This window comes from Magnolia sinica, chromosome 15, assembly GCF_029962835.1.
Source record: "Magnolia sinica isolate HGM2019 chromosome 15, MsV1, whole genome shotgun sequence".
In the NCBI taxonomy this organism is placed as follows: domain Eukaryota; kingdom Viridiplantae; phylum Streptophyta; class Magnoliopsida; order Magnoliales; family Magnoliaceae; genus Magnolia; species Magnolia sinica.
This window is the reverse complement of record NC_080587.1, coordinates 26,981,290-26,991,410: the sequence shown is the minus strand read 5'-3', so window position 1 is coordinate 26,991,410 and position 10,121 is coordinate 26,981,290. Positions and strand designations below refer to the sequence as shown.

The 10,121-nt window shown below is 38.7% G+C and overlaps 1 protein-coding gene and 1 long non-coding RNA gene across 2 annotated transcripts; both read right to left on the bottom strand.

Moving 5' to 3' along the window:
- Positions 1-3,621: 3,621 nt before the first annotated feature.
- On the bottom strand, positions 3,622-4,822 carry LOC131227577 (uncharacterized). The gene is made up of 3 exons (XR_009162367.1): positions 4,643-4,822; positions 4,392-4,551; positions 3,622-4,256 (listed from the first exon to the last, which is right to left on the bottom strand). It is a non-coding gene; the product is annotated as an uncharacterized LOC131227577 (long non-coding RNA).
- A 234-nt stretch (positions 4,823-5,056) lies between these two features.
- Positions 5,057-6,754, bottom strand: LOC131226896 (protein FAR1-RELATED SEQUENCE 5-like). The gene is made up of 4 exons (XM_058222604.1): positions 6,599-6,754; positions 6,393-6,536; positions 5,199-6,296; positions 5,057-5,131 (listed from the first exon to the last, which is right to left on the bottom strand). Exons 1-4 carry the CDS (start codon positions 6,752-6,754, stop codon positions 5,057-5,059), a joined length of 1,473 nt encoding a protein of 490 aa, XP_058078587.1.
- Between the last annotated feature and the right edge of the window lie 3,367 nt (positions 6,755-10,121).

Genomic DNA, 10,121 nt, shown 5'->3' with positions numbered 1-10,121 from the left:
CATGTAATATAACAATTCAATTTCCACTAGGTAACACATGTGATTATAAAAGGGAGATATCAATTATTAATTAAAATACGCATTATAACTTAAGCTAATGGGAAGATGGAAAGCTCAGGGGAAGAATCATCACCTGATGTATAGGATCACCCACTAGTGCTGTTAAGAGGTACGTGCGCCCTTAGAAGCGGGTCCTATCATGAATTACAAATTTGTATGGTTAAATCAAGTTCTACATGCTATTTATGGTTAAGATTATGACCTAGGGTTTAGATTACCCATTTTTAGGTTTTTGATGTAGAGTTAGGATTTTTATCCCAGGGTTTAGTCTTAGATTCTAAGATTTAAACTCTATTTGGTGCATTAGTTAAAATTAAATCTTAATAATTACAAGAATACTCTTGGCATTAGTGTTATAATTTGCATTAGTTAATATGTTAACAAGGATAATTCATAAGTTCATATTTAAATATACCAACATTTTCTAATGCTCCTATAATGACTTATAATCTCTTAAATTATACAAGTAATAATAATAATAATTTTACCAACCATGATATAATAAGAACTAGCACCCAACAATCATGTTAACAAAAATTATATTAATTCCATGAGGAAGGTGATCATATTATCTAACGATGATGATTGTAGCTATCAATAATAATGTTTAAAGGTGAAGAATAAAGCACTTATAGTCAACAATTGTAGTCTGTCTATAATAGCTAATTATAGGTGATTCACTAATGGTTTATCATGATTAATATTAATACCCTATCAATGATTAGTTATGGTAACATGGATAACTATAATCGAAATAAATTCAATGTGGAAAGAGGCTGACTCACCTAGGTCGACTCAGTTCGAGTCGAGTTGACTCGGCTCCACTTAACTGCTCACCTTTCCCTTTCTCCTTCTTTCCCTTCTCCTCGCTTAGAGAGGCCCAGCCAATGGGTCAGTAGGCTGACTCGGTGAGTTGACACAGTTCCAGCCAAGTTGACTCGGCTCAACCAACCATTCTTCTTCCTTCTTTTACTTTTCTTTCTCCCTTTCTTTTCTTTCTTTCCTTTCTTTCCTGGGATGAACTGGACCGAACCAGGCCCATCATTACTTTGGCCTAATTTTCGGCCTAGACTCAGGCTGATTTCGGCTCAAGACGTGGCCCACATTAGTGGCTCCCCATGGCCCATATCACGGCCCGACCTAGGTGCTGGGACCCAGCTCAAACTCCGGCCCAACGGTGGCCCATTTTGGCCCTGATTGCTGCTAAACCGAGTGAGTCTGGCACCATGAATCTCTCCCTGCATTTTCCTTCTCCATTTCTCATTCTCTCTCCGTCAGATTGGGTTCGGCCATGCCCTACCAGCAGCATGGCCGCACCGTTTTTCCTCTCTCTCTTTCTTCTTTCCTTCCTGCCAAACCCAACCAGTTTGGGCTTTCTTTCGGCCGAGCCGAGCTAGCGCTGCACACAGCAGCAGCCTACACCATCCTGCCTTTCTCTCTCTCCCTCATTACTCTTCCTCTTTCTTCTTCTTTTCTTTCCTGATGGGGTGTCCAGCAATGAATATGGATAGACCCAACCTAACCCGAAATGGCTCAGGGACTCAGGGACTCGGCAGAGGGCGAGCGCACCCTCTTTCTCTATTTTTTTTCTTCTTTTCTTCCCTTTTCTTCTCCTCCGTTTCCTTCTCTTTCTACTCCCTATCTCCCCACTTCCTCTTCTCTCTCTCTCTCTTTGCTGCTGCTGGAAGCATCCAGCAGCATTCGAGCCAGGCCCAAACCGATCCCTCTCTCTCTCTCTCTCTCTCTCTCTCTCTCTCTCTCTCTCTCTCTGTTTTTCTCAAATGCGGCAGCAAGGGATGGTGGTTTTCCTTCAAGCGACTGCCAATGGGAGGAGTCGTGGCCTAATGTTTAGGGACGCGGATTTCCTGCGAAAGGCACGCGCAGGAGCTTCGCATGTCCCAATGAAAACATGTCATTTGCATAGGTGACGTGGCAAGACTTAAATCCGGTTAACGGAGTCTCGTTAACAGTGAGACTCGAGCACGTACGTGAGCGCCTCTTCGGTTTCTATTTCCTGCCAAAGCATTTGGCCGCAAATAACTTGTGCAAAAATTCTGTGTGAGCCAGTGCGATGTTTTTTTATCCGTCCATCTGTTTTTCGAGCTCATTTTAGGACATGTGATCAAAAATAAAGTATATCCAAAACTTAAATGGGCCACCGAGAGGAAACAGTGAAGATTTAGTGACCACCGTTGAAACATTTAAATGGGCCACAAAAGTTTTGTACGGTTTAGCTTCTTAATATTTTCACTTCATCTATGTAAAAATGACATTATATACGGTTTGGATGGAATATAAACATCAAGGTGGAGCCTAGGAATGTTTCGACGGTAAGCACTCATTTCCCCACTGTTTAATCTCATACGGACCATGTGTGCAGGATATGAACTCATTCATCAAGATATGAACTCATACGGACCACTTGAGTTTTGGATACTACTCATTTTTTATTGTAACTCCTAAAATGAGCTCGAAAAACCAGATGGACGGGTTGGATTTCTCATTTGGATATTGATCTGGATAGAAAGCATTTTGGCCATTAAATGTTCTTCAAATGCTATTATCTTCTTGGCCATTAACTAAAAATGTCCACTTTAGACAACTTTAACAATTTATTCTAGGCTATGGATCAATAGCTTGCATTCAACTTGATTCGAGAATTGAGTTCGGGTTACCGATGAGAAAAATGTTGAATAAATTGTTCGCTTCTATGAAAGAGGCCAAAATGATGACCTGAATTTAAGAAATGGATGCAACTAATGAGTAAGTTAATGTGGCTCATTTGTGCAGGATCTTGCACACATGGTCCCATGTTAATGTCAACACTTGATGAATGAGTTCATATCTTGCACACATGGTCCCATGTTGGCACATGGGACAAAAGAACTTCCTTTTTTACATGTGCAGGGCCCATTACAAGGGCTCAGTGTTGCGTGTGCTAGTTGCATCAATTTAGTGTTATTATTCACATGTTCTCATTCGAATGGTTATTCACCATTTTTTTCAACATAGTCACATAGCTATAGAGTGAAACGATCTAAAATTTAGGCCAAATTTCTAACTCATATAAACCACCTAATCGAAAGCTCAGGATCTCATATACATGTGGCATGTGGGGATGTGCTTGCTTGAGAATGAGCACCGATATTTGTGCCTGCACTTCATAAATGAGCTCATATCCTACACACATTGTCACACATTGGTGCATGTGACAAAAAGAGCCCCCTTATTTACATGCGTGCAAGGGCTCACTACGAGGGTTCGGTGTTACAAGTGCTAGTTGCATCAATCTGGTGGTGTTATTTCACATCTTTTTTTCACAACATGTGTTAAATGGGCCACTCATCAAGGTAGCACACTCAGATTCTTCATTTAGTTATCTTTGTATAGAAACTGATCAAGCTTCTAATACAAGATTAGAATGCAAAACATAACAACCCAAGAGTTCAAATAAGATTTGAAAGAGTTCTATATCTCAATGATACAAATAACATTAATCACATCAACTAACAAAAAAAAAAAAAAAAAAACAACAACAATAGAACAGAACAATGGCTTTCATGAAACCAAGCCCACAACATACTCAAAAGAATCATAACATACACCTACCAAGTGAGTGATAACTAAATTTTCCTTTGTTTTTTTCCCTTTTCCTCTATTTCCTTTCCTGCATAACATTCTTTACACACAAAAAATAGCCTGTACGTCTATTTAGGCAGACTGTACAAAAATAATAGGAAACCATGCCTATTATATGGAAGAGAGGTATACAAAAATAATATAAACAAACAAAATAAGACAATAGGCGAGAGGTCTAAGCACTCAGACAGCTTCGACAAAACTGCCACACAAACTATCACAATCTAACCAACAATGGGCAAACTCGAACACACCAAAAAAACACCACCTCTGAACGAAAGTGGAATAGCCTTACAAACCCTAGCACAAGACCAATAGTAAGCTCCACATCTTACAACAAGAAATGATGGAAAAGGGCTATCCTCGCATTCAACAAATCCAACATGCGCAAAAGGTGAGTAGACTTGCATACAACAAAAAGACCCCATACATCCATAGTACAATATCTCATATTCTGCATCCAAGAAATCCCCCATACATTCATAGCACAAAACAACTATTCTGCCCTTCAAACAGCAATGCAGCTAACATTGACATCGAACCCGCTGCCCTCCAAACTGCAATATAATTAACAACTCAATATGTAATTACTAGAATGCTGAACAAAAACAAAACCATACACATTAGTCAAAATATTTGTAAGCTTATGTGCCAAGAAAAAAAAAATTAATACATGTTAAAACAATTCATACCTTAGGCAGGCGCTGGTCCTCGAATAATTTTGTTGTTACCAGTTGATGCCTGTTTGGCACCCATAAGAGGCAGATGGTGTGCATTCATGGATCCACTGGTGCCAGCTACCCAACTTCCACCAGGTACTCCAAAATAACTCCCGCTAGTAAGAAAGCTACCCTGACAAAGAAATAACAGAATCATAGTTCATGAGCACATGTTGTGAGAACCACATATGATATATTTTAGTTTTAAAAAATCTCAAATTTACCTGAGATCTGATGCTCAAGGAATTTTGCTGGTATATGTTAATATTAGGTTGATGGTACCCATAATAAGCTACTGGTAATCCAAAAGGACTCACTATAGGAACTTTTTGACCCTGGTATGAAAAAACAAAGTATAAAAAACTGTAATGTGGATAACAAATGTTATGACATGTTTAGTAAATAAAATGTCCATAATACCTGATTGACTTGGCTTAGTTGAGAGAATACACTTGGACAATGTGAAGGGTGAAATGAAGGAAGGTGAAAGATACTTGGTGCTTGGGTTGAATCATTTCTCTCTTGATTCATTTGTAGCTGAATGGATTCGGTTCTGGATTTTTTCTTCCTTCCTTTATCTAAAGGATTTTTAAATGTACGGCGATCACCTACAACTTTAGGCTTCATTTTAATCCCACTTACAATTTGCGAGCGGAGACTATCAACGAAAGTAACTTTATTGTCAGTCGGTTGATGATGAACACTTTCAGTATCTACATTTTCATCATTAATTTGAGATGTCATAATTGGCAGCTCATTGTCAGTCGATTGATGACAAACAATTTCAGCATCTACATTTTCATCATTAGTTTGATATGTCATCAATGGAAGTTTCTTGATCCCTTTTATACACTCTGTCAATTCATCATGAAATTTGTCTGAATATCTATCAGCAAAATCAAATGCATCTTTATATTCCTCAGCCATTGAAGCGATTTTAACAAACTTGCGACACAAATAGCTATAACGCTTCCCTAAAGAAATCTTAGGATCACCTTGTATGGTAAACCCAAGATGGTCCTTCACAGCACCAACTTTTGCATCTCTTTGCCATTTTTTCAAAATATAATTGGAAGGAAGCACCTTTATATTATAATAATCCAGAACTTTTAGTGCATGGCTACATAGTATCCCGACAAACTCAAATTTCTTACAACTACATGTGACGGTATTGTTTGATGTGTCAAATTTGACAAGACGGCCTCCAACTTTGTCATTACAAACAACTTGAAACTCTAACACTGTATCAAATTCACCACTTTTATGAATTGTATGACTAAGAAACTTTTTGTACTCATTTTGGAACATTTTAAATACTTCCGGAGTGTATGCTTTTGCCGCTTCCATCAACATCTCCACATCAACATACAATATTGGGGTACTTTGCCTCATTTTGAAATCAGCTTCCAATTCTCGATATCGTCGATCAACCACTACTCGTTCATAATGTGTGAAGAGACACAAAAGATTGTATTTGGAACTTAAATATTTCTTCAAAACATTATTCATGCTTTCACTCTGTTGTGTGCTCTTCATATCAGCGCAGAATGTATTTTTGCCATACACCAAAGCCCATTTGTTTCTTTCTTTAAACAACGCTTGTAACCATTTATTTTGCATCAAATCATATTTCTCAAGCATATTATTCCATGCAATTAGAAACTCTTCCTCTTCTTCATAATCATACACACATCTACTGAAATCATATTCAAAACTTTTTGAACCATGAAATACATTACTAAGGTGCTTTGCGGCATTTTGGTATATATGCCAGATACATAGACGATGGTATGTTTCCAGCATCACATCAGCTATTGCATTGCCCATTGCAGCACATTGATCTGTTAAGATTGTCCTTGGTTGCTTTCCAGACATTGCCTTTAAAAAAGTTTCAAACAACCACTTAAAAGATTCAGTTGTTTCATCATATAACAAGGCTGCACCAAATATGACTGTTTGTTTATGATGATTTACCCCAATAAATGGGGCAAATGGATGACCATAGCTGTTTATCCTGTATGTAATATCAAAGCAGATCACATCCCCAAAATAGCTATAATCCATTATCGGCTTTGCATCTGCCCAAAAAATATTGGTGATTTGATCATCTTCATCTACCTGTATTGCATAAAAAAAAAAGATGGATTCTCTACTTGCATTTTTGTAAAATATTCTAAAACAGCTCCTGCATCTCCCCTTTCCATCGCTTTCATTCGCTTTTTTCGCAAGTAATTTTTGTAATCAACAGGTTGGTATCCCAAATTCTCTCGACCTCCAGCCTGCTTGCTCATAAATGCCATAGTTGCTGATGGTGTTATGCCTGAATTGTTTGCCATATCTGCTACAGCTGATTGAGCATCAGTTAAACCTCGTTGTGACCTTAACATGTGTACTTTTGATGGTGTAACGACCTCATGGTTATGCTCTGCAACAAATTTAGTGACACTGAATCTACCATTCATTTGAAGCCTAATAGTCATTTTTGCTCGACATCCTGTTCTTATATTCGGACGTTGATACTTTACTTGATCAGTTCGTTTATCTTCCTGTCTTCGACCTTCTTTATAACAACAAAATGTTTTTTGAATCACGATACCATTATCTGATTTGTTACACGATGATCTTCGAACACTAAACCCTATCTTCCCAGCATATTTATTATAAAACTCATATGCACTCTCTTTAGAATTGAACTCCATTCCAAAGTTTGGTTCATCTAATTTTTCACCCGTCTCAACCAAAACTTCATGTACTGTTTCTTGAACATGATGTTCCTTTTCAACATTGAAGTCCAACCTTCGACATGATTGGGGAAAATTTTGGCTATCCAAGGCACCCATGTCATCCATTTACCTACCAGTATAAAATTGTCAAAACATAAATGTAGATATACATATGCAATAGTGAAAAAATCTTTAAAAAAAAAAAAAAAAGGCAACACATTCTTACAATAGAAAAAGTAACAGTGTGCCATTAAAAAAAATAAAATGAAATTGTCAGTGTATTCATTTAAATAGGAAAGTGCAAAACCAAGAATAAAAATTATAAAATAATTCATTTAAGTAAAAAAGTAAGCACACTTTCTACATTTTCCTAAAGTAAATGCATATATACAAAATCTTTAGAAGCTTCACTTGATTAGGGGTGGCAATGGGCTGGGTTCAGGTTGGATTAGAATCAGCTCAAACCTGACTCATTTATTAAATAGGCCACAAATAATTCTCACTGATCAAGTTGGGCCATATCTTTGAGAAAACTGGGTCTAGAATGCTGGTGGCGGCATGACTAGCCAAACCGTGTCCGGTTAGAACATCCCAGCCTTGCCAAGGTGGGCCATATCTTTGAGAAAACCGGGTCTAGAATGACAAGAGGACCTACCACAATGTGTAGCACCAAGCCATCTTTTCTGCAAACGTGGCACCTGTTAAGGAAATCAGTACCATGAAAATGATAGGCCCCACCACAAAGTCCAGCTTTCCAGAAAAGCAGGCTAATCCGTTCAGTAGGTGGGCCAATATTTTATGTTAAGTCCAACCATCAGTTGTAAGTTGATTTCAACAATGTGGCCCACCTGATTAGAAAAACAGCTTGATTTTATGATTTTCATGGTAGGGTCTATAACTTTGACAGTACAGATTTTGTAGATCCGAAGGAAAGAAAGTAGTTCACCACAAGTTAGTGGTACCTTGCCTGCGTGTTCACCGGCAGGCATTATTTATGTGAACTTTCGCAAACAGGATGATAATAAATTCTTATATGCCCCTAAACTATGAAAAAAGCAAATTCTTACATTTTCAGATTTCAACAGAAATTTAAAAAAAAAAAAAAAAGAAAAAAAAAAGAAAAGAAAAGAAAAACAAGAAGAAAAAAACTCTTAAAATTTGAGGGAGGAAACTCTAAATAGTTACCTATTCAAATGGGAGAACGTATGCAAGTTCTAGATTATCTCCTTGCCAAAGTGTGGTATCTCAAAATAAAAGCTTGGCAAGTTTTTATTTTTTGGCTTCCGGTTTAGAGGGAAAGAAAGGGCAGGAGAAGAAAGAGAAAAAATGAAAAAGGAAAAAAGGAAATGCGAAACGAAGAGGCGCTGCGTAGTGCTCGATTCTCACCGTTAACAGAGTCTCCGTTAACAGGATTTAAACTTGCCACGTCATTCACACAATTGGTGTGTTTTCATTGGAACACGTCATCTTTCGCAGGAAGTTCCTGCGCGTGCCTTTCATAGGAAATCCGCGTCCAATGTTTAGGAAACGGATTGGCTACTCCCCCTGACACCAGCCAATGGCTGGTGGTCGGTGCTCTGTGGGCCCCACCATGATGTATGTGTTTCATCCATGCTGTCCATCTAATTTTACAGATCATTTTACGGTATGAGATAAAAAATGAGGTATATTTCAATCTCAAGGGGACCACATTACAGGAAACAGTGTTGAATGAGCTTCGACCATTAAAAATATTTTGGGGCCCATAAAAGTTTTGGATCAAGATGATTTTTGTTTTTTAACTTCATCTGGGCCTGTATGACTTAATCAACATATTGGATGTCAAATAAACAGTACAGTGGGCCTTAGGAGGATTTTAGTGGTGGATATTCAATCACTATTATTTTCATATGGTGAGGTCCACTTGAGACTTATATCCTGCTCATTTTTTTAATTAGGCAATAAAATGATCTGTAAAAATGGATGAACAGAATGGATGAAACACATATATCATGGTTGGGCCCACAGAGCACCGATCACCAGCCACGGGGATGGTGGCAGGGGGAGTAGCCAATCCGTTTCCCAATGTTTAGGGTTCCCTTCCTTTATTGTAAGCCCTGGATCTCCTAGAGCCGTTAGATCAGTGCTACATGGTCTGGATTTGACCCAGCTAAAACCACCCCCAAATCCGGTGGGCAAAACCAAAACCGTCTGTGGTTTTCTTTGCTGAGGTGGAAACCGGGTTTAGACGGTTGAGATGCCCTCAAACGAACGTCCGAGATGAGAGGAATTCCCCTCTCTCGGATCGTCGAGCTGGCGTGTGGAGAGAGAAACGGAGTTCCCGTTTTTGGCCAAACAGCCGCACGCACAGGGGATTTACGCCTGAGATCGCGCACGTGTCCGGATACTCAGACGTGTACGGAAAACGTGGGTCTGTTCGGGTCCACCTCCGGTTCAGATGAACCGTCTGGATCTCCTAGTTGAATTGATGTGGTGGCCCGCATGTCGATCAAACGCAAGGAGAGAATCTCTTTTCAAACAGCTGTAGGCGGGAGTTTTTCCCATTTTTGGAAATCGTCGGGTACACGTGGTTTGACCGAGCATGGTGGCCCGATGCACAGCTGGTGCACCCACTCCCCGTGTACATGCACACTAGAACGGGGCCCATAGAGAGGTTTGTGGAAAATCCACTCCGTCCATCATCCTTTGAGGCTCATATTAGGTCTCCTGACCAAAAACCAGGCAGATCCAATGTACAGGTGGGCCCCACGACTTGATTCAGATCGTATTTGTGGGTTTTTCCTTGGTTCGATGGTCAGTTTACCTCTAAACTTGTCATCAACGGTACAAGGGTCTAATATACACGGTTATGATATTAAATACCATTTTTTATAATGTTTTTTAACATCATTTATTATTATTATTATTATTATTATTATTTATTTCCTTTATATATATTTTGTCATATATAGTTTATATTACCACAAATTGTTAATATATA